At 44.0% G+C, this 25,455-nt stretch overlaps 1 protein-coding gene across 3 annotated transcripts in view; it reads right to left on the bottom strand.

Moving 5' to 3' along the window:
• The window catches only part of LOC124619733 (F-box only protein 22-like), a 219,142-nt gene that overhangs the window by 166,523 nt on the left and 27,164 nt on the right, over nt 1-25,455 (bottom strand). For all 3 annotated transcript variants that reach the window (XM_047146305.1, XM_047146302.1, XM_047146303.1), the window contains exon 2: nt 12,471-12,581. In XM_047146305.1, coding sequence (XP_047002261.1) covers nt 12,471-12,496 — 26 coding nt within the window. In that variant the 5' untranslated portion in view covers nt 12,497-12,581. The remainder of the gene's footprint in view (nt 1-12,470; nt 12,582-25,455) is intronic.

The raw sequence follows: 25,455 nt of genomic DNA, 5'->3' as shown, positions 1-25,455 counted from the left end.
TGTTGACTGAAATTCACTGCATTCGCACTTTGTTGTGTTGGCAGTTGGAAGTTCCATTTAAGGAGATTGTCCCTCATAGTCTGTTAAGGACTTTCAGATGACCCACTTCTCCATGTGTCCAGGCGGCAGGGATTCCTATGGTGTCATCCAGTTTGACAGGTGTTGGCATCTATCTTTCCACTTGATGAGTTGGGTAGCGGCAGCTGATCCTTCTAAGGGCTGTGAAGTTGTTAGGAAACTCTTCCTGGACTTCAGTCTTGGCTTGGCAGGTTGATGTCCAAAGAGTGGATGTGAGGTCACTGTATTTGATTTACACCTCTCGATGATAGAGGCGACCTCTCTTCTGATGTCACATGGAGCAATCCCAGCAATACACTGAACTTTGTCCATGGGGGTTGGCCTTAGGCAGCCTGTAACTATCCTACAGCTGTCATTTAAGGCTAGGGAGACCGTTCTTTTGAGTTCTCCATCGGCTGTGGTTTCCTTGGAAGTACACGAAAAAACGTTGATTCTGTAGGAGTGTTGCAATTATCCTCATCAGCGCATACTCGTTAGCCAGGTTGTAGATTTTGTGTAGTAACACTCTGTGGCTTATGGTGTCAAAGGCCGCCAAAAAGGTCAACAAAAGCTACACCTGATATCTTCCTTTGCTCACAGCCATCTTCTTCTTCTATGAACTGAGAAAGATAAAGGATTTGTGAGGTGCAATTCTTGCCTGGTCTAAAGCCAGCTTGCTGTGAGATAAGAAGTGGATCAACTACTGCAGTTAAGCGGTGAAGAATCATTCTCTCTAGGATCTTAGAGAGATGGCAAAGGAGAGATATTGGCCTGAAGTTCTTCAGATCTGTTGGTGAATTTCCAGGTTTTAGTATCACAGTCACAAGGGCCTTGCGCCATAATTTCGGGATCTTGAAAAAAGCCACACAGTGGTTATACAGGTTTAAGAGCCAGTCTTTGGTTGTGGTGCCACAATGTTTAATTTGCTCTACACAAATGTCGTCTAATCCTGCTGCCTTGCCATTTTTGCATTTGTGAATGGTTTCTTCTAAACCACCTAGGTTGAATGGTCTAGTCAGGTTATTATCCTGAAATTATTCCTTACACTCTAATTTGAAGTCCGATTTTTTGACAGGAGATCATAGTTTAGGATTCTCAAGTATCTGTGCAGCAATTTCATTTGGAGTGATGTTAGTGCGATTGGCATGTTTGGTTGGATCATTAATTAGTTTTCTCACCAGTTTCCAGGCCTTCTGGCTACTAATTGAAAGATCTGTCTCCTCCATAAGTTTAATCCGTCTTTCTCTTTTGTTTTCTGCTATGCAAGACATTACTTCTTGACCAGCCAAGATGGTTTGCTCATTGAATGGATCTTGTTCAAAAAGTGGCAGGTATTTATTCATTAGGGCTGCCGACTGGGTTGTTAATCCATAGAGGTGTTGTGTTCTGCAGCCCCGTGGCATAGATGACCGTGATACCTTCTTCACTCCATCCACAAACTTATTGTAGTTTTCTGGTGCTCCCTGGAGATCAGTTACAATTTTATCCAGGTTCGAACTAAAAAGCTCCCTGTTAGCCATACGGAAGTTGTATCTTCTGCAGAATGGAACGGTTCTTGGTTGGGATATTGCAGTAACTTGGCACATCACAGGGCAGTGTTGAGAATCGGGGGTGGCAAACTGTCTTAACACACTGTTGGCCTATGTGCTCACTTGTGAATATTAGATCTGGGTTAGATCTACATTTCCGACATCCACTGTTGAAAGATGCAGGGAGTTTACCATCATCGATGAGAGTTAGTTGGAAGGTGTCAGACCATTTCAGCACTTCTTCTCCGTTGTCATCATCTTGTGAGTAGCCCCAAACTGAACTGTGGCTGCTGAAGTCTCCAACTCTAAACTTGGTTTGGTGTTTGCTGAAGTTCTCAGGAGTTATAAAAGAGAACTTCGCATTAGGTGGTTTGTAGATAGACGATACGTTGCAGTTATTAAGTTCTACTGTGAGTGTTTCAGTATCATTGTCTTCAGAGATGGATGTAGACATAATGTGGAGGTCGGGTTGTACAAATAAGGCACTTCCATATTGTTTATGAGGTCTTTCATCAAGTCTCATTCCAGGTATTTTGGGGTGACACATTTGATCATCTCCGTGGGTTTTTTGTAGGCACAGAACACTGCAGCAGCTAGTTTGGCAGAGTTCACCCAAAAGCTCTTGTTTGGGAGGGACCAGGGATCAGTGCTGGGGCCACTTCTGTTCCTTATTTATATAAATGATATGCCCTCTAGTATTATGGGTAACTCTAAAACATTTCTGTTTGCTGATGACACTTGGTAGTAAAGGATGTTGTGTGCAACAATGGCTCTGCTTCAAACAGTGCAGTTCATGACAAGTGAAACTGAATACTTCAAATTTCTAGGTGTTCAGACAAAAACTAACGTGGAAAGGCCGCAGTCAGGATCTTGTCCAAAGACTTAATGCTGCCATTTTCACTATTCGAATGGTATCTGAAGTAAGTGATCGTTCGAAATGAAAATTAGTCTACTTTGCTTATTTTCATTCACTTATGTCTTATGGTATTATATGTTGGGGTAACTCTTCCCATTCTAAAAGGATATTTTTGGCTCGGAAATGGACGGTTCAGGCAATATGTGATGTAAGTTCGCGAATCTCTTGTCAAACCCTGTTCACTAGTCTGGGTATTTTGACATTGTCCTCTATATACATTCTTCACAGTCGTTTCTTTTTAACAATATCAACTTATTACCAAAAATAAGCAGCTTTCACTCAGTTAATACTCGACAGAAATCTAACCTGAATTTGGATCGGACTTCCTTAACTATTGTGCAGAGAGGTGTGCAGTATACTGCTGCATCCATTTTCAATAAGCTACCACAAGAATTCAAAAATCTTAGCAGTAATCCATACATTTTCAAATTGGAACTGGAAAGTTTCCTCAGGGGTCACTCCTATTCTGTTGAGGAGTTCCTTGAAAAATTAAGCCGATTCTCATGTTATATTGTTGACTGCATTTACTGAAACTTATGGCTTGACTTTTTTTGGGTATATAAACATGTAATTTTTATCTGTTATTACTTTTATGTTGTAATTTCATGTATTGACACGTTCCATAACCTTGGAGATTTGCTCCTCAAATTGGTCCTACAGAACTTGACGTGTAAATAAAAAAAGATAAATAGGTGACTGTGCACATAGTCCTTTGCATTGTTATCAACATTTGATCATGAAGAATGTGAAACAAAATTGTTGCAACCAGTGAGAGAAATTCCAGAAGATTGTGTGCAAAGAATAGTCGCACTAAAAAAGAGCACGTGGATGCATCTAAACAGCAATGAATGGTTATACGTAGCTCCAAAAGAAGAAGGATTAACTGTTTTGTGCAGGAGTGAAGCTCTGAAGGACCTAGTAATGAAGGGTATAGGTAAAATAAGTTTTTATAATAAATGCAAAGGTTACGGAACACGAGTTTTTGTACAGACAGACAGACAGAGTGATCCACAGTAACATAATAAGAAACGATGTAATTCCACTGATAAATTTAGAATTTGATTGTTGCACTGTCATGAATGAGGGGAAAAAAAACATTACAGTGTTTAATTTAGATTTACTTTTAGAAACTGTAGTAACACAACTGGACGATTTACAAATCACAGGCAAACAACTGGATGATGTCCAGAAAATGGCAGATACATAGGAGCAAAGTTTGAAATACTCTTGGTATCTTACACATTATTCAATAACTGCTTATGTAACAGAAACACTGATCATCCTAATTATAGTAACATGATGCTGTAAGCAGCGTAAATGTTGTAAGGAATGTTTTAAGAATACATGGAAAGATATGCAAAAGAAACACTATTGTGAACCAGTATACCAAAACCAGTTTGGCTAGGAGACAGCTCCATAGAGACTGAAGACATAATGATTAACAGAAGGTGTGCCAAGGACCAAAACGAGTCAATATTATTTAGAATCAGACGTTAAAATGAAAGGAATTTGTAAAATATTTAAGTAAAATGTAACTGTTAAAATAAAAGTTGACAAAACAAATGAAATAAATGTATCCATGCAAAACAAGTGTAAATTTTTAAATAATATGTCAATGTCAATGATTAATATCACAGCATTAATGTAAACTATCAATGTTTTACTGTTTTAATGTAAATATTTTAACATCAATGTGCTGATGTAAAATGATTCAACCAATATATGCAATGGAAGCAAAACAAATGTAAAATCTGTAATGTATTTTATCAAAGGCAAATAAAAAGATTCACAATTGACACTACTCTGACGAGTAACACCAATTCTGATGGCAGGGGAGGTGTTATATTCACAAGGAAAGCCAAGTCCAAATTGAGTTGTTAATAACAGAATGGGAACTGCTAATACCAAAAGAGGCAGCAGTAAGGTATTTAGGCACGGCAAGAGGCACCACAGACTCTGAATCAGGCTGGTTGGCCAACACCAGGCTGATGGACAGCTACATTTGATAACGAGCTAAAAGCTATAAAGGCACAAAGAGGGCTATGTGTACTTCTGACAACGGGGTTCTTGATAAGGATTGAAATTAAAGTTAATACGCCAAAGCACTTCTGGTTACAGAGTGAAAGCATGGGACGAGAAGGAGAAAGAGAGAGGGCCTTCTGGTGGGGACAGTGCTACATTAAGACAAACAACTAACACAGGGCTTAGGACGCAGTGTGAGATCATATTGAGAGAGGCATCTCTACATCTCCACTCAGCCTCTCAAAAACCACAGAAGACTAGTGCACATTTACAGCCAATAAGGAGACAAGTAGCCCTTGACATTATGTCATGGAATAGCCAGTACGGTTGAAGGTGACGAGTGAACAAAATACAGCAGCAGGACGCTCTGGGAGAGAGGAGATCGCTAGGAGAGCACTAGAGAGAAGTTGAGGATAGTTTTCCCAAAAGGTGCTGCAAGGTAGCAGCAGGGAGAGCCAGAGTTCATTGCAGAGTTTGAAACGGGAGCTGATGGGCATATAGGCAGTAGCTGTGGGACTGAGTTAGTTGTGTGGACCACATTCTTCGAGCAGGTGGAACGGTGTTGGTCATTTCACTGTTTCTGTATCAGACTTGGCCACTCATTGGAAGCATCTCAGCCAGAGCAGTTAGGATTCATGTATTGTATTTTTGAATAAACCTCAGATTGTCAAACGTTCCTGGAGAGTTACATCAATTACCTCACAGCCTTTCTACCTTCACAACAGAGAGTGCAATTCCTTAGCTAGGTTAAAAGTCTCCTTCTCATCCTCTCATTACAACCAACCATCTAATCTGTGGTTACAAACCATGTCACTCAACCTCAAGCAAAACCTACACTTGGGACATGACAACGGACAAGATAAAATCTCAGGAAAAAGAACAATGACGAAGAGTCTGCCAACCAACATAACTTGTAAAAGAATAAGAAGAGTTAAAAAGGTGGGCAGGGCAGGGTAGGAGGCAGGTTGGACCACCAAGCTAGGGCAGCCATGTGCCTCTTGGGTTGGAGCAGATAACAGGGCACCCCTCCAATCCCTCAAGCATCGAATAAAAACCACTTTCATGGGTAAAATGTAAAACCAAATCAGCCACTTTGGCACTGTCCATTAGCATGAGAGTTAGTGTGCCTGGAAGTTTAAAGTTTTGCCATAAGGTGGCCAAATTAGGGCAGTCCAGTAGAATATGGGCCATCATGAGATGGGCAGTACAATGAAACTGCGGCAGATCCTCACATCATCGGATGTGACCTTGCGTCAGCCAAGTGTGGCCAGATGTGAAGCCAACAAAGGACAGCAGATTCCCTGCAAGAAGCACAAAGGGAAGACTACCACATGGCCATGGTCTCCTTTGCACTTTGCAATTCATTCAGGGGAACCAGGGCACATTAATTCACATCCAAAGCCACCAATAACTGTCGGCGTACAGTTGATCGAAGATCAGGTTATGGTACCCCAATCTCCAAAGTCAACATCCTGGTAGCCAAGTTGGCCAATCTGCCAGCATGTTCATTCCCCGAGATCAAAATGTATCCAGGGGTCGATACAAAGACAGCCAACCATCCAGTGTGGAGGACATTGTACAAGAGATCCTGGATAGCCACAACCAGTAGGTGTCGAGAGTAGCACTGGTTGACAGTCTGAAGACTATTCAAGGAGTCACTGCCGATTAAGAATGACTCACATGTGTAACAATGAAGGTGGCTAAGAGCTCGAGCAGTGACCACCAATTCTGCAATGAATACACTGCATCTGTTAGGCAGGGAATGTAATTCAATGCATTTTGCATGTGTGTAGGCAAAACTGGTTCGTCTGTCGACCATACGGCCATCAGTGTATGCCATGTCTGAGCCTGGAAGTGCATTGAGGACTTCCAGGAACAGACAGCAAAAAATCATAGGCTCTATTAAGTCTTTTGGTCCAAAGGAGAGGTCAAGGCAGATCCGAGGACAAGGTACACACCATGGGGCCACACGCAATTTCTCCCTGATGAGGCGACAGTGCGGAAAGATGGAGTTCAGAGAAGGGACTGTATGTGAACTGTGATTGTGACTCCAGACCTTGGCCTCTGCTGTGGGAGGTAGATATCACTACCAGGGTAAAGGACATGGTAGTTTGGATGCTCTGGAGAGCAGTGAATGTGTATTGCATAGCTGAGCAGCAATTGCTGGTGCCTGATCTATAGGGGAGAGATGCCGGCCTCTGCAAGCAGACTGTTCACAGGCATTGTCCGAAAACCATATTCTGCAAGTTTGATCCCACAACGTGTTTGGATCCACCATCCGCAATGCTGAAGGCGATGCTGAGCCATATGCCAGGCTCCCATAATCAAGACAAGACAGGAGCAAAGCTTCGTAGAACTGCAAAAGTGTAGAGCAGTCTGCACTCTTGATAGTCTTACTGAGACAGTGAAGAGCATTAAGGTGTGACTAGCACATTTGGTTAAGTTGGCAAAGATGGGGAAGCCATGCCAACTGGGCATTGAAGTCCAATCCCAAAAATGGTAAGACTCCACCACGCTGGGCATTTGGTCCTTGAGATAGAGTTCTGGTGATGAATAGACAGTACAATGGCAACAGAAGAGCACGACACACATTGACAGCAGAAAACCAGAAGCCATGGGTGAGAGCCCATGACTGCACCTTTTGTATGGCATCCTGCAGTCAGTGTTCAGCAACATCCATAGTTGAGGAGCAAAAGTAGATGCCGAAGTCACCAGCATAAAAGGAGGGTAACACACTAGACCCTGCAGCTGCACCTGGACCACTGATAGCTACTAGAAGTAGGGGGATACTCAATACAGAGTCCCGAGGGACTCTATTCTCTTATATACAGGGAGCACTGCAGGAAGTACCAACCTGAACCCAGAAAATACAGCAAGAAAAGAAGTTCTGGATAAAGATCGGAAGCTTGCTCTGGACACCCCACTCATGGAGGGTAACTAGGATGTGGTGATGCCATGTGGTGTAGCTATAGAACTCAAGAAAGCAATAAGTTGTTGATACTAACAAAAGCTGACCAAATAGCAGACTCCAGGAAGACCAAATTGTCATGGCGGAAACTGACCTGGGATGAAAGTAAAAGACCCTGAGACTCAAGGTACCAACACAGCTGCCAAAACAACATACATTTGAGTAACTTTCAGAGAACATTAGTGAGGCCAATTGGGCAATAGCTGTTCATTTCAAGGGGTATTTACCCAGTTTCAATACTGGGACAATCATGCTTTCTCGCCATTGAGACGGGAACTCACCCTCGCTTCAGATATGGCTGAAAATGGCAATGATGTGATAATGGTAAACCATTGATAAGTGTTTGAGCATTTGGCTGTGGATATGGCCCAAACCTGAAGTGGTGTCAGGGCAAAGGGCTAGGGCACCGAGGAACCCCCACACTCTGAACAGAGCATTATAAGGCTTCAGTTGACATAGTAAAGTAAGTGCATAATGAGCATGATGAGAAACAAAAAGTTTGGCAACACTGTCTGGAGCAGTGTAGACATCAGCATTCACAGATATACCAGGTACACCCGCGGGGTACTGGTGTCCCCAGAGGCATCAAATCTTCACCCAAACAGCAGAGGAAGAGTACATGGTCCAACCGTAGCAACATGTCACTCCCAGCATTTTGATTTCTGTTTTATGAGGGGTGAACCTGGGCACGGAGCCATTTAAAGGCAATGAGATGTTCCATTGAATGATGTCACTTATGGCATTGGAGCGCCTACCTGCAATCTCTAATGCCCACAGCAATTTTGGGCTTCCACCAAGATACTGTCTTCTGATGGGAGAATCACATAGAAGAGGGGGATCACTGAGTTAGCTGCCAACAGAATGGCTGCAGTTGTGCTCTGAACAACCATATCGATACCTCCACATGGTGGGATGCGAAGGGCAACAGCAATGGTGCAAGCATCCCAATCAACTTTTGAGAGAGCCCATTTGGATGGAGGATCAAACTGATCGGGAAATAATCACTGTTGCACAGTCCATCATGGACTCTCCAATGGATGGATGAGAGAAGACCTGGGCTGCAAACAGAAAGGTCAATTGCTGAATAAAACCCATATGCCACACTGAAGTGTGTGGGAACATCAGTATTCAAGGGACGAAGATCAAGCTCTGTGAGCAAAGTGTTGCCAACTTTAATGTGGCCGATGGTCATAGTTCCACCCTACAAAGGGTTCTAGGGGTTCTAGGCATTGAAGTCATCCAGTACTAGGCAGCGCAGTGTGGGTGGAAAGGGGGGGGGGGGGGGGTGAGCTGAGAAAACAGTGCAGACAACATGTTTTGAGACATTTCATCATCAGACTGGAGCTATACACTACAGATGGTAAATTCCAGAGATGTCTTCACAAGAACAGCCACAGCCACCAAAGTCATGTTGAGTGGTATATATTTGTGCAAACACCACCTAATAATCTTTCATAGTCAGCAGCTATTAAAACAGCCCCAACAGCCACAGAGCGTATGGGGGTCTGCATTTGCTGGGAAACAAATTTCCTGGAAGGCAGGGGAAGTGTACAAAAGATGTCATAGCTCAGTGAATTGGCACAAAAAGCTGCTACAGTTCCACTGAAGGCTCATGCTTTCAGTACCCTGTGGAGGTGTGATGGAACCAAGGATTTCCTGGAAGGCAATGCAAAAGGCAGGGGAAGTGCACGGAAGATGTTGTAGCTCAGCCAAGTAATGGAAAAAACCACTACAGTTCCACTGAAAGCTCATGATTTCAGTATCCTGTAGAGGCGTTGTGGGACGAAAGAGGTAGTTCATGCCTCAGTGACGCCTGTGAAGATACACCATCAACGCACATTTGTTTTGAATCAGTGTGTGTGTGTGTGGGGGGGGGGGGGGGGGGGGGGGGGGGGGGGGAGTGGGAGTGTAGGGAATATATAGGGGCCACCAGGAACACTGCCTTGGATACAGAGACAGAACATTTGGGGTATGGTGGCATAGGGGCCATCAGAATCTCCCTCGTTTTGGAAGATTTCTTCTTGTCCTTAGATTATTTAGACTTGTGCAAGGGCTCGTGTGCCCCAGATTCTGGGACAGAAGAGGATCACGAAATCCTATGACCTGCAACCTGTGGCTCCTTCACCCACCAGCTGGCATCCAGTTGCAGGTCAGCAGAGTCTTGGGAAGACAGTGTCCCGAGAGACCCATTCCTGATAGAGAGTGCCAGAGTAGGGTGTTCCTTTTCCAGCTGGGGGCTGGTGACTGACATCCTAAGTGGATAGGGAGTCAATGCTCCCAAAGGGGATCTGAGGGAAACAGCAGAATGACAACTGCCGACCACCAGGGGAGTGGGTGTAGTTGGGAAGCCCTACGGTCTAGACGTCGAAGATATGAAAGGCGATGGCACAGTCACTAAAGCAGATGATGTCACTGTAGCAGTAGCATATATGGGCAACTGTATTCCTTCTTGGCCTCTTGATATGTGAGGTGGTCACATCTTGTACTCCTGCATTTCCTTTTCACATTGGTGCAGTCTGGTGAACAGATGGAATGGTGTTCCCCACAGTTGACAGAAATGGGAGGAGAGGCACAAGGAGCCTTCATGTGCAACTGATGGCCACAATCCCTACAGGCTGGGCTGGTACTGCAATGCAGAGACGTGTCCAAATCACACACATTTGTTGCACTGCATGGGAGGAGGAATGTATGGCTTGACATCACAATGATACACCATCACCTTGACCTTCTCAGGCAATGAATCACCTTCAAATGCCAAGATTAAGGCTCCAGTATATACTCAGTTGTCTTTAGGCCCCCATTGGACACAATGGACAAAATGCACACCTCGTCACTCCAAAACAGAATGCAGCTAGTCATCAGTCTGTAAAAGGAGATCCAAGTGGAAAATGATACCCCGTATCATATTTTGACTTTTACCGGGGGGGGGGGGGGGGGGGGGGGGGGGTTTATAGTGACAGGAATACCACCCAGCCTGTCGCTGACAAGCAGTGCCTGTCATTTTAATCAGAATGTAACCACTTTTTATTTTTGAAATCACTACCAATCCTAGAGATTTTCAAAGAAGAACAGAGGCTTTGTAGTCAAAAAGGAATCCCCGTCCATCTTAGGACAAACCAACTACTGTGGGGAGTATTTCTCGCCTTGTCTCTGGGTCCTACGTTCCTCCCACGGTATTGCTAGAGAGAGAAACTTTTGCAGATCGTAGCTATCTGTGGAAGAGGCTGCTGGGGATGCGTAGCCACCAGTAGAAGAAAGTTTAATTTGCTTCAAGCGCAAATCTTCTGCCATGGTACTACCCACTCTGTGCAAGGGCTCTCCCCGTGGGTGCCACCCAGTCACTGCAATGGTTACCTGATCAGTAAACCATTTCCCAGTGTCCCCTTGCCCCAGACATGACAGGCACATACTCTGTCTTGCTTGCTGCATTTTGTATCTAGTACCACTGCAAGAAAGAAGGGTGCAAAGAGAGAAAGGCACAAAGGTGAAATATATGCCACACTGGTGACATTCTCTGCACGATCTGCACTTCTGTAAAATTTAGAAAAGCAGTGTCAGGTCACACCCAAAAAGGGAACCATATAATTAATAACGAAAAGGTGTAGAAGGTAAGAAAATGAGTGCAAAAAACACAAACCAGATCCAAGCACAATCGTCACCAAGAAGACCATCCAGCAGAAAGGTAGAGAGGAAAAGAACAACAGAAAGATAGACTTGCAGCATGGAAAGGGAAGAAGTGCTGAAAGGATTGGGGCCCCACAGTGGCCAGGCACATACTCATGAAAGAGATGTGGGTCCTCTAGAGTCAATAGAATTGGAGTTACTGCTAATGCACCACAGTTGTTACTCTGTGAATGAATTCCTCACCAAATGAAGTGGAATTTCTACAATGTAAAAAAAGTAATCACAATTATGGTCAATTTCATACGCAAAGTACACATTTTTAACATGTGTTATTTCATAAGCAAACATAATTAATACAATGTTGTAAAATTCCTTCAAATAAATTGCATTAATATTGTCAAACATATTTAACGTCAAGCTCATTATTATTTGCAGTAATCAAATGTGACAAATTGTTTTAACCTGCAGCAGTTGCATGGACTATATATGTAATACACTTGTGGAAATACAAGGATCTAAAATTCAGGTAGCAACAACGCTTTGAGCCTCTGTGTACTTCAAGATGAACTGTTGGTGCGCCACCTCAGTTTTTCCTGCCTTTAGTTCTACCAATGATGTTCTGGAAGAGCATTCTGGCATTCCTCTGATGGAAAGTCAGCCATACACTTCAAAAATGACACAGACGAGTTCTGTGGATCACTGCTGGAACTACAGAAGAACATAAAATAAAAGTATTTGGGAAGTTTGTAATGTGTGTCAAACTCATTTGCCACAATCATTCCAACATTGTATGCCTTCTTTCTAAAACCCTGATTACATTAGTATTTAACAGAATATGTATTTTTTAAACTCAATCAAAGCAAATGACGTCAATGTAATTAAAATTGTAACATAGTATTATTTTTTTTTCCAAATAATGATATATATTTTTACTTTTGATTTGTAATTTTTAATATACACTGTTATGTAAGATACATAAAACACTCAATACAATTTTTTTTTTCAAAATTTTTTGGCGTCCTTTGTTAGTTGAGGAAATGACAAGCCATGTAATCCAGGGAATCACTTTCATTTCTTTTTAGAGCACGACCACCAATGCAGGTTAATGTTGCAATACATGTGAAACAGTTTAATGCTGAATTTTGTACTGATTTATCCTGTATCTGCACATGGTATTGCAGAACCAAAATAAAAGAAACAGATATTGTTATAGTGACAATTGCAAAAGAAATCAAGGAGATATTAAGGTATTTTCATATAGACCCATATGTCTTCAGAAATTAACTAAATAATCCAGCATTTTCTTGTAAAATTGTGATCTGCTTGCAGGTCTGCAAACAAAAATGGGTAATACCTGGTAGCATATGCCACAGCTGACATTATGTGCCAGAATAATTATCTTCTGTTTCCACAATATGTTGCAAGGATCAACTTCTTATGACTCTTGAGCACACATTTCCACAACCTGGAAGTTCCATATAACCGAATTAAAACATAATTAATAAGCACAGAGAAAGCAATGCTCACAGCAATCAAATTACAGTATAAAAGTAGATGTATCAACTGAGATATGTGAATTATATGAAAGTCACTAGAACCATGTAAACCAAATTTAAGAAAGGGTGATACAAAATAATCATCATACCAAATTAAGAATATTAAGTCCATCCTTAATGTTATGAGTGCAAATGAATATATAATTACATGAACAAGATGATAAAAAAAATTGTTACACAAGATTACAGTACAAAACACACCCACACCAAAATGAAAAGGATCTTGGTTTTGGTTATCTGCAGCACAGCACGAGAACTCAATCAGTTTCGAAAATCACATCAAGAAGGTGAACCTTAAGGGATGTGGAATGAATCAATGTCTATATTAACAAAAGACAAGGAAATCATACAATCTGTATGCCATATCAACAATAAACAATCATTATACCACTAAATGCAATTCACTTTTAAAGTTAAATTTAATTGAGTGAATTGTAAAACTGCTAACTTGTAAAAAAAGCTGCTACCTCTTCCTTTGTACTGTATAATGACTGTTCCTCTGTTATCTGTAGACTAATATTTAGTTGATTACAGTGGTATTTTTCAAAGAAAACCCTAGCTATACATGTCAGCACTGGGTCCTACTTACTACAGACCTTACACTCATTTGCAGTGTACCGACACTTTCCACATAACAGAACTTTTCACTCTCTGCATCCAGATTATTTGTAGAAACAGCAGCCAATGACATGCTGTTATAATTTTGTTATGTATTGGTTGGGATTCTCAATTTCTTGCTTTATGTTTAATGGGAGCTTCTCGAATATCTGTCCAACAGCGTACGTGGCTCCATTCTGAACCAAAGACAAGGAAAATCATTTTTGTTTATCACTGTAAAGAGGAGGCATTGAGTCGCAGACAGGTACAATGAAAAGACTGCTTGCTATACATTGAAGCTATCAACCAAAATCAATCAATCTCTCTCTCTCTCTCTCTCCTCTCTCACACACACACACACACACACACACACACACACACACACACACACACACACACACACACACACACACAAATATGACCACTGTCTCTGGCCACAACACTGCAGGCAGCAACTGTGCCTGATGGTAGCAGCAATCTGGTGTAGGTAGTGGGGTAAGGAGGATGTGTGGGGCAGGGTGCGGGAGGGGTAACAGGGTAAGGGTGGGGAAGTTACAGTGCTGCTTGTACTTGTGGGAGCATGCAGGGATGTGGGGACAGATTAGAACTGCTAGGTGCAGTCAGGAGGTTCGAAGGGCGGTGGGGAATGGGGGGAGGCAGGAAAGAGGAGAATTAGAAAAGGGAGAAAAAAAGACTGGTGGGTGCATTGGTGAACTAGAAGGCAGTGTGGCGCTGGAGTGAGAGCACGGGAGGGGATAGGTAAGTGGAGGCCACAGGGCTTATGAGAACGTAGGATGTATTGCAGGGAGAGTTTTCACTTGCACAAGTTGGAAAAGCTTGTGTTGGTAAGGATTCAGATAGCAAAGGATGTGAAGCAGTCACTGAAGTGAAGCACAATGTTTTGGGCAGCAAGTTCAACAACTGGGTGACCCAACTGTCCCTTGGCCTGTTTCAGTGGGCACTCATTCGGAGAGACAGCTTGTCAGTTGTCATGCCCATGTAGAAAGCAACATGTTGCTTGCAGTTTATTTTGTAGATCACTTGAACTGCTTTCACATGTGGCTGTGAATTTAATGGGATAGGCAATGCCTGTGACTGAAATGGAATAGTGGTGGTGATTATATGGGACAGGTTTTGCATCTAGATCTGTTTCTGGGATATGAGCCATGAAGCAAGTGGTTGGGAGCAGGGGTGAATTTGGGTTGGACACATATCCTCCTGAAAGCTTAAATGTACAGCAGTCACACCTGTCTTCGACTCAACTTCGCCTTCTCATGGTGAGTATTGTTATTCCATCCTCAACTTTCCACTGTTTGAAAATTATTTTTGTGTATTGATTGTGACTAGATAACTCACAATCTTGCAACAAAATCATTAAAGAGAAAATATACTGGAGAGTGACGGTAATAATTCCAAGATGTTTAATAAGGTTTCTGCTTAATGTATAGTTATATTATCCTTATTGCTAGCATCTGCTGAATAAACAGTTTATATGATTCAGATGCACTGCTCCAGAAGATACTGTGATATGCGATTCGTTCATCTCATTACGTACAATTTTCAAATAATTTGTTTTGATGTATAGGAGACATGTCAAGGTTTACAAAAGAAACTTTTTTCCTCTTTTTTAAGAGATATACAGAAGTTTACATTATATTTTACATTTCTAAGTTACAGCTACACATGTACATAAAATAATACTAGTAATACAATCCCTGTGTTCAGCCTGTGAAGCTGACTTCAATGAATTCATCGACAGAATAACAACACTTTTCCACCAGAAGAGTAAAGAGCAATCTTTTTAGTGAACCAAGCTCCATCTTAAATATATTGCTGCCTTTTATTTTATTGAAAATTTTTAGCCCCATAACTCTGGCGTTTGGGCATAAAGTTTTAAACAATGTGTTGGAAGTTTGAACTTCTCTCTGTGGCAAGGGCTGTAGTTGTGGTCAAAATGGAAAGTATCTAGTGTATGTTGATTTTTATATAGGAACACCACCACCTCATCTATGTAAAGTGAGGGGATAGATAGTATTTTTAAATTTTTTAACAGTGGTCGACAGGATTCCCATTCCCCCCCCCCCCCCCCAAACACACGTTTCTAATTACTTTCTTTTGTAATACTAGGAGCCTAGTGACATTTGCTCAATTTCCCCAGAAGATTATGCCATAACGAAAAACTGACTCGAAGTAGCAGTGGTAAACTATATTTCTGGTATCCATGTTTGTGACACCTGGCAAAGTACACACTGCAAATGCTAAGTTGTTCAGTTTATTTGCTAAGTCATCTATGTGTACCTTCCAATTCAAATTTTTTGTCAAGATTTAGATTAAGAACTTCACGTGGTTTGCTTCTGTGATATCCTGATCATTGCAAGTTATCTTTATTTCAGTCCTTTCTACTGATTTAGCTTCAAATTGCATCATTTTGGTTTTAGTTACATTTAGTTTTAGTCCATTTTGATAGAACCAAGATTCGAGTTTTTTCTACAGTGTTTTTGGCTTTTTCTGGAATACTTCCAGATACTTAATTTTCAATTAGAACTGATGTATCATCAGCAAATAAGACTGAATGAACATCAATAGCAAGTGGTAGGTATTTACGCAAAAAAGGAAACAGATAGGGACCCAATATCGAACCTTGTGGGACTCCTTGAGGAACTGTTTTCCAGTCTGAGGAATAATTGATTCCATTTGAAGTTAAAATTACTCTTTGTTTCCTACTTGACAAGTAAGAGCTAAACCATTTTACAGCAGTGTTGGTTGGTTGGTTTGTGGGATTAAAGGGACCAGACTGCTACGGTCATCGGTCCCTTTTTCCAAGTACTAAAAACGCCCACAGAGAATAAAAACGATTAACAGAATAGAGCACAGACGACACAGAACAAGAGAAACTGAGACAAAGACCAGACAAAACGAACTAAAATCACACAGAGTGTGACGGTGGTTGGCCGACCATAGAAATAATAAAGGAAAAGCCAACCACTTAAAACACATTAAAAAATCAGTTTAAAACCGGAGGCCAAAGGCCAGAATCAACACAAAACAATAAGATAAAACAAAAACACTTAGATTAAATGATAAAAACCCCCTGCCCGAATAAAACGTAAAACTAAGTCAACCGTAGCAGAGTCATCTGTTAAAAGGGCAGGGAGTGTGTCAGGCAGTGCGAACGACTGCCTGAGCACAGCTAAAAGTGGACACTCCAATAAAATATGGACCACAGATAAAACGGAGCCGAAGCGACATAGAGGTGCGTCCTCACGGCGCAATATGTGGCCGTGCGTAAGCCGAGTGTGCCCAATGCGCAGCCGGCAGAGGACAACAGACTCCTTGCGGGAGACCCGCATGGACGACCGCCACACAGTCGTCGTTGCCTTGATTGGACGGAGTTTGTTGGGCGTGGGCAGATTGCACCATTCAGCGTCCCAAACCGAAAGAACTTCGCGGCGTAAGACTGCCCGCAAATCAGTCTCCAGGAGGCCAATCTCCAGAGATGATTTACTAGTGGCCTCTTTCGCCAGGCGGTCAACATTCTCATTGCCAGGTATCCCAACATGGCCTGGGGTCCACACGAAGACCACAGAGCGGCCGCAACGCGCAAGAGTATGCAGGGACTCCTGGATAGCCAGCACCAGACGGGAACGAGGGAAACACTGGTCGAGAGCTCGTAAACCGCTCAGGGAATCGCTACAGATAACGAAGGACTCACCTGATCAGGAGCGGATATACTCTAGGGCACGAAAGATGGCGACTAGCTCAGCAGTGTAAACACTGCAGCCATCCGGCAAGGAACGTTGTTCGGAATGGACCCCTAGAGTTAGCGCATAACAGACTCGACCAGCGACCATCGAGCCGTCAGTGTAAACTATGCCAGAGCCCTGATAAGTGGCCAGGACGGAATAAAAGCGGCGGCGGAAGGCCTCTGGAGGTACTGAGTCCTTTGGGCCCTGTGCCAAGTCGAGCCGAAGGCAAGGGCGAGGGCGAGGCACACTCCACGGGGGTGTACGCAGAAGTGCCCGGAAAGGAGGTGGAACAGGAAAAAACCCAAGCCCGGAGAGAAGCTCCTTGACGCGTACGGCGATCGGACAACCCGACCGGGGCCGACGGTCTGGCAGATGGACGACTGACTGCGGGAACAGGACACGGTAATTTGGATGCCCGGGCAAGCTAAAAACATGGGCAGCATAAGCAGCCAGTAATTGTTGGCGGCATAACCGCAGTGGAGGGACACCTGCCTCCACTAGTATGCTGTCCACAGGGCTGGTGCGGAAAGCACCAGTGGCAAGGCGTATCCCACTATGGAGGATTGGGTCCAGCACCCGCAACGCAGATGGGGATGCTAAGCTACAAGCCAGGCTCCCATAATCCAGGCGAGATTGGATTAACGCCTGGTAGAGCCGTAACAGGGTAGATCGATCGGCGTCCCAGCGGGTGTGGCTCAAGCATCGCAGAGCATTGAGGTGCCACCAACACGCCTGTTTGAGCTGCCGGATATGAGGCAGCCAAGTCAACCGGGCATCGAAAACCACCCCCAAAAACCTGTGTGATTCCACCACTGAAAGAAGTTCGCCGGCAAGATGAAGCCGCGGCTCCGGGTGGACAGTACGTCGCCGGCAGAAATGCATAACGCAGGTCTTGGCTGGCGAAAACTGGAACCCATGACCTACAGCCCAAGACTGCGCCTTGCGGATAGCGCCCTGTAGCTGACGTTCAACAGCTGCAATGCCAGTAGAGCTGTAGTAAAGGCAGAAGTCGTCAGCATACAGGGAAGCGGAGACAGAATTTCCCCACAGCCGCAGCGAGCCCGTTAATGGCTATTAAAAACAGGCAGACACTTAAAACAGAACCCTGTGACACACCAGTCTCCTGGACGTGGGAGGAACTATATGAGGCCGCGACTTGCACGCGGAAGGTACGATACGACAGAAAATTTCTGATAAAGATCGGCAGAGGGCCCCGAAGACCCCATCCATGAAGTGTAGAAAGGATGTGATGACGCCATGTCGTATCGTACGCCTTCCGCATGTCGAAAAAGACAGCGACCAGGTGCCGACGGCGGGCAAAGGCAGTACGAATGCCCGACTCCAGGTGCACCAGATTGTCGGTGGCGGAGCGGCCTTTACGGAACCCACCCTGAGACAGAGCCAGAAGGCCCCGAGACTCCAGTACCCAATTCAAGCGCCAGCTCACCATCCGTTCAAGCAACTTGCAAAGAATGTTGGTGAGGCTTATGGGACGGTAGCTGTCCACCTCCAGAGGGCTCTTTCCAGGTTTCGAAACGGGGACGACAACGCTTTCCCACCATCGCAACGGAAACTCCCCCTCGACCAAAAGACGGTTGTAAAGATCGAGGAGGCGCTGCTGGCAGTCCACTGAAAGGTGTTTCAGCATCTGACAGTGGATGCCATCTTGCCCAGGAGCGGTATCAGGACAAGCGGCTAGGGCACTGCGAAATTCCCACTCACTGAATGGAGCATTGTAAGATTCTGGGTGGTGGGTGCGAAACGAAAGGCTCCAACGTTCCATCCGCTCTTTAATGGAGCGGAAGGCTAGCAGGTAATTGGAAGAAGCAGAACTAAGAGCAAAATGCTCTGCCAAGCTGTTGGCAATTTCGTCGGAGTCTGTACAAACTACTCCAGTCAGTGAGAGCGCAGGCACGCTGACAGGGGTCCGATAGCCATAGAGGCGTCGGATCTTGGCCCAGACCTGCGATGGAGAGACATGGAGGCCAATGGTGGACACATACCGCTCCCAGCACTCCTGCTTGCTTTGGCAGATAAGGCGGCGGGCCCGCGCTCGCAGCCGTTTGAAGGTGATGAGGTGTTCAATGCAGGGATGTCGCTTGTGATGCTGTAGCGCCCGCCGGCGATCTTTAATCACTGCAGCGATCTCAGGCGACCACCAAGGCACAGTCCGCAGCCGAGGGGACCCAGAGGAACGGGGAATGGCAGATTCGGCGGCAGTAACGATGCCGGTGGTGACCGATTGAACCACCGCATCAATGTCATCATTAGAGAGAGGCTCAATAGCAGCAGTGGAGGAGAACAAGTCCCAGTCAGCCTTATTCATAGCCCATCTGCTAGGGCGCCCAGAAGAGTGACGCTGTGGTAGTGACAGAAAGATCGGAAAGTGGTCACTACCACACAGGTCGTCATGCACACTCCATTGGACAGACGGTAAGAGGCTAGGGCTACAGATTGAAAGGTCAATGGTGGAGTATGTGCCATGCGCCACACTGAAGTGTGTGAAGGCACCATCATTTAAAATCGAGAGATCGAGCTGCGACAATAAATGCTCAACGGTGGCACCTCAACCTGTTTCCACTGACCCATCCCACAGAGGGTTATGGGCGTTGAAGTCGCCCAATAGCAAGAAAGGTGGCGGCAATTGGGCTATCAGCGCAGCCAGGACATGCTGCGAGACAACACCATCTGGTGGAAGGTAAAGACTGCAGACGGTAACAGCCTGTGGCGTCCACACCCGAACAGCGACAGCCTCTAAAGGTGTGTGGATAGGGACAGACTCGCTGTGCAGAGAGTGAAGGACATAGAGGCAGACGCCACCAGACACCCTTTCATATGCTGCCCGGTTCTTATAATAACCCCGATAGCCACGGTGGGCGGGGGTTCGCATTGCTGGAAACCAAGTTTCCTGAAGAGCAATGCAGAAGAAAGGGTGAAGGCTGATAAGTTGGCGGAGCTCAGCTAGATGGTGGAAGAAACCGCTGCAGTTCCACTGGAGGATGGTATTGTCCATGGCGGAGAAAGGCGTGACGGGACTGGGAAGGCAGATTACGCCGCTGGGTCACCTGCTGCCTCCGATGGAGCACCCGTACAAGTGCTATCCATTGCGTCTGAGAGACCGACGAGATCGAGGTCCTCAGCGGACGCAAGGATCTCCACCTCATCGTCAGACGCAGAGCTTTTAGGTAGCGGTGGAGTAGGTGCCACCGCAGGGGTCTTGGTCTTACGGGTCTTCAAAGTCGTTTTCTCTCGCTGTTCCTTTAGTTGCCGTTGTTGAGAGGGCTTATTGGAGTCAGTCTCCGCGACCGAAGAGGATCGCGAAGCCTGTCGACCAGCGACCTGTGGCGTCCTCAGCCACTGGTTGGTGGCTGCTGTGCCGCTGGTAGGAACCTGGGAAGGGAGTAACCCAAGGGATCCCTTCTGAGCGAGAGAAGCCGAAGAAGACTTACACTTCTCCGGCTTAGAAGTGGGGACTGGTGTCCCCAGTGGTTTAGTGGGTGCTGCTCCCGAGGTAGATGATGTGAGAGCAACAGCAAGAGAAGGGGCCCCCATCGTCAAGGAGGCAGGTGAGGTCCTCTGACTCTGAGAGCTGACAGTATGACTTGCAGCTGAAGGAGCGGGAGCAGGAGTGACAGTGGAGGCATAAGATGACATCATGCGCACGGGATGTAGCCGTTCAAATTTCCGGTTAGCCTCAGTGTAGGTCAATCGGTCCAGGGTCTTATATTCCATGATTTTGCGTTCTTTCTGGAAGATTCTGCAGTCTGGCGAGCAAGGTGAATGGTGCTCCCCGCAGTTGACACAGATGGGAGGCGGGGCACATGGAGTATCGAGATGAGATGGGCGCCCACAATCTCGACATGTGAGGCTAGAAGTACAGCGAGAGGACATGTGACCAAACTTCCAGCACTTAAAGCACCGCATCGGGGGAGGGATATAGGGTTTGACGTCACATCGGTAGACCACCACCTTGACCTTCTCTGGTAATGTATCACCTTCGAAGGCCAAGATGAAGGCACCGGTAGCTACCTGATTGTCCCTCGGACCCCGATGAACGTGCCGGATGAAATGTACACCACGGCGCTCTAAATTGGCGCGCAGCACGTCATCAGACTACAAAAGTAGGTCCTGATGGAAAATAATACCCTGGACCATATTTAAACTCTTATGTGGGGTGATGGTAACGTTAACATCCCCAACTTGTCACAAGCAGGTAACCTGCGTGACTGGGCAGAGGATGGCGTTTTTATCAAAACTGACCCAGAGCGCATTTTGGACAAGCCCTCCACCTCCCCAAACTTGTCCTCTAAATGCTCTACAAAGAACTGAGGCTTCACGGATAGAAACGAGTCACCATCAGCTCTGGTACAGACGAGATACCTGGGCGAATACACGTCACTGTCATTCATTGCCTTTCGTTCCTCCCATGGTGTGGCCAGGGAGGGGAACGATTTGGGGTCATAAACGTTAGCTTTAAAATGAGCCCTCGAACGCTTAGAGACTGCTGGTGGCTGGCCGCCAGCGAGAGATGATGTACCACGCTTCATTGCGGGTCATCCGCCCTGATGCCACCTACTCCAACCAAGGGCCCTCCCCACGGGCGCCACCCAGCCGCAGCAATAGCCACCTGACAGGATGGCCATTGCCGGGAGTCCTGATGCCCCAGGGAGATGGGCATCTACTCCTTGGCATACGTGGGGAGTTAACGGCGCAGGCATCAGTAGAGCGATCCCTGTGTTGTCAGGGGGCTACAACCAACAGGGTACATGGCGGCCCCAGCACAACGGACTGGCTACTGTGCCGGATCTTAGGTGCAAAAATGTCCAAGGTCGTCGTCGCAGTTAAAAGCAACACTGCAGAGTGTAGCGTGGGAATCGCACCCAGAGACGCATCCTCGCCCAAGAGATGGAAAACGAGCGGGACACCATTGCAACGACGAAAAAGCCGGCTAAAGGTCTCAATGCACGACGGGTACAGTGCACCATGTAAGGCGCCCTTCCCCAATTGGCTCAGTCTTCGGAATAATTTAGAAAGATGGCGGTCAAACCCGATAGGGGACCATCACGTAAGGCCGAAACATGTGAGACTCCTTTTAGTCGCCTCTTACGACAGGCAGGAATACCGCGGGCCTATTCTAACCCCCGAACCTGCAGGGGGGTTACAGCAGTGTTCCCGATTCCATACTTCTGAAATTTGTGGAGGAGTAATGCATGGTTCACTGAATCAAAAGCTTTAGTTAGATCACAGAATATTTCTGAGACCTTTCTACCCTTATCTAACATGGAGCATATTTTTTGGATAAACTCAAATAGCATTCACAGTGCTATTACCCTGTTGGAATCCGAACTGGTTTTTAAAAATTATATCATTTATAGTAAGAAATTTATTAATTTCTTTTGCTGCAATCTTTTCAAACAATTTAGAGAAGACGGGCAAAAGAGAGATAGGGCGGTAATTCCCCATATCTTCTGTCAATCCTTTTTTGAATAGAGGTTTGATCTCAGCATATTTCAATACATTTGGAAGGCATCTCTGTTCAAAAGATTGATTTATAATAATTGACAGTGGTTGAGAAATAATATTGTACACACACTTGATTACAGATGTTGTTATTTCATCCCACCCATGTGAGGTTTTGTTTTTTAGAGACAATATTTCCTTTCCCCCATCCCTTTGGGTGATTTTTTTCAAATTGTTTAAATGATGTGTTCTGGCCGTTTTCCAAATTTGTGATTCCTTGATAGAATGTCATATCCACATCTGATCTTACTACATTTAGTTAGAATTAATTGAAAGAACTTACATTTGAACAGGGTTTACTTTAATTTCATTTTCACATCTAATTTTCAAAATGTCATGAATTTTTACTTTGGCTCCTAATTCAGACTGAACAACTGACCACACTGCTTTTGTCTCATTTCTGCGTTCTTGTATGAATTTATTATTTGCCATTTGTTTTTTAGTTGCCACTACAATTTTCCTAATACAGCTTTAAACTGTGTGACATAAGTAACAAAATCCGGATTTCTGTTTGATTTTTAACTCATTGTGGAGCTCTCTCTTTCTGGTACTAGAAATTTTTATTTCTGTTATAATCCATTTGAGTTTACCATTTACTTTCTTTTTCTTATATCTGTGAGGAAATGATTCATTAAATACCTCTAAGAAACAATTTAAGAATTTGTCATAGTTTATCGAGCTTGAAGTATTGTGGTCTACAGACAAGCTTATTATACTTAATTTACTGCGGAATAAATCCATTTTACTTTTACTGAGATCCCTTTTTATATACACTTCTGGAGGCTTTAGGTTATTTGCTTTTGGGAGCTCAATAAACAGAGCCGAGTGATGTGAAATACACAACTCTAAGCAGTATTTGTGCTTATTTCCACTGTCAAATTTGTAATTAGTAATAATATTATCAATGCAGGTCATTGATCTGCTGTTTTCCCTAGTGATTTCAGAAAAGTTTAGCTTGAAACCAGATTTCTGAATTAAGTCATGACAAGACAGAGTGAAAATATAAAACAGGCAGCAAAGGTTTGCAAACTAAGAAATCACTTGGGCTTTAGGTCAGCACACTGAGAGAGGCCTCCAAGTGCATAATATGCTTAACTCAGCTTCCTTATTACGTCATCTATGTGTTGACTCCATTTTAACTAGTTATTCAAATGAACACCAATGATATCCACACAATGTTTCCCATCCAGTGCATGACTAGTAATGCCCACTTATGGTGCTAACAGGTCATTATTGCTTGTCTGAAACTGCATAATAATAAGTCTCTGTGTGATAAAGACTTCAGTTGTTGTCTATGAGTCACTTGCTGGCATGTGCAGACACATCTGAGCTAGGTTCTTCACCAACATATCAGTGACATCAGCAAAAAATTGAGCTTCTGAACTGTCCTTTAGAGTCACAGGAAAATTATTTATGTATGATAAAAACAAGTGGATCCAGCACTGACCCCCTACACCACCGTGAATGTTATGTTTCCCCATTTTGAGATTTCGATTCACACCTGTGCCACAGTCTGTCAATGGAATGCTGCTTTTGTTATGAAGGTAAAAATATCTATCCATGAAAGAGGGATGCCATTTATGCCAATAAACTTTAGTTTGTCAAGTAGAATTTTTATGATTTACACAATCAAAGTCTTTAGCAGGATCTCAAAGCTTGCTAGCACCTAATTTGTGAGGTTTTGTATTGCTTTTTTCTGTGGAGAAAGCCAATTTCAGAAGTAAATGACAAGTTCTGCTCACTTTAATGAGTCAGTCGTATATCATAAGTTATTTTCTAAAATAGTTTTGAAAAGATTGGGAAGGGGGTTAAACATGCCTATAATTGGACATTTTTGCTTATTTTATAGATGGGTGTTACTACAGCATATTTATGCCTTTATGAAAATACCCTGAATCACTGATTGATTAAAAGATAACTAAAGGGAAATACTATCAAGTCACGACACGATTTTAATATTCTGCTAGATACAACATCATAGCCAGCAGGATTACTAATAGTTAGTATCCTCTGTTGAACTTTGAAAATTCTTAGAGGCAGTGTTTTTGAAACTAATGCCTGTTGGTGCCACATGCAATGCCAGCACGAATAAACTTAATGAGTCTGTGGTTGTTGAGACCACTGTGAGGAAGTAATGACTCAATTTGGTGGCCAATGCTTTGAAGGTGTCACTTTTTCTGCAAGAACTATTTTTGTTTACTTATTTAATAGTGTGCCTAATAATTTTTGCCCTATTCCTTGAAGTATTTTACTTTTGAGTAAAGTACACGAGTTTTGCTTTCTCAGTGACAGACAAGAGGATTTTACAGTACTGGTAGTAATGGAGTTTTCACTCTCAGGTAAAGCTTGTGAACTGAATTAGGTGCACCTCTCTCTTAGTACAAAACAGATGAATCCCAAGAGCTATCTGTTCCTTGTACTAGCTTCTGTTTTAGGAAAAAACAAATCTCAATAGTGCTGCACAAACAAGTTCAAGTAGAATTAAATTTCTACCTACACTGTCTGCTTTATAAATGTTTCTGTAGCAAACTTCCCATAATTTCTCTTCAAACACTGTCATTGGTTATGACATTGCAATATAACACTTTTCTTCTGTGACCTGGCAGGTCAGAATATTTTATTTTTAACATTTGACCATCATGGTCTGATAAACCATTGATTTGCTCTAAATCATTGCAGGTTCTTGCATCTAACAACAAACTGTCACTAGCTCTTGCGCGATGATGTTCAATACTTGTTGGGAATTTTACTACAGAAAATGATCCAAAGCTGGACATCAACAACTGTATACGTCTTCTGTCAGTTGTATCCAACAGTAAGTCAATATTAAAGTATCCACAAACAATGATTCTCCAGTTCAGTTTGCATAATATTAATAAAACAACTTTATCAAGCTTAGATACTTCCCGCTAGTGGCCTG

This window comes from Schistocerca americana, chromosome 6 (genome assembly GCF_021461395.2).
Source record: "Schistocerca americana isolate TAMUIC-IGC-003095 chromosome 6, iqSchAmer2.1, whole genome shotgun sequence".
Classification (NCBI taxonomy): domain Eukaryota; kingdom Metazoa; phylum Arthropoda; class Insecta; order Orthoptera; family Acrididae; genus Schistocerca; species Schistocerca americana.
This window is presented reverse-complemented; position numbering and strand designations above follow the sequence as displayed.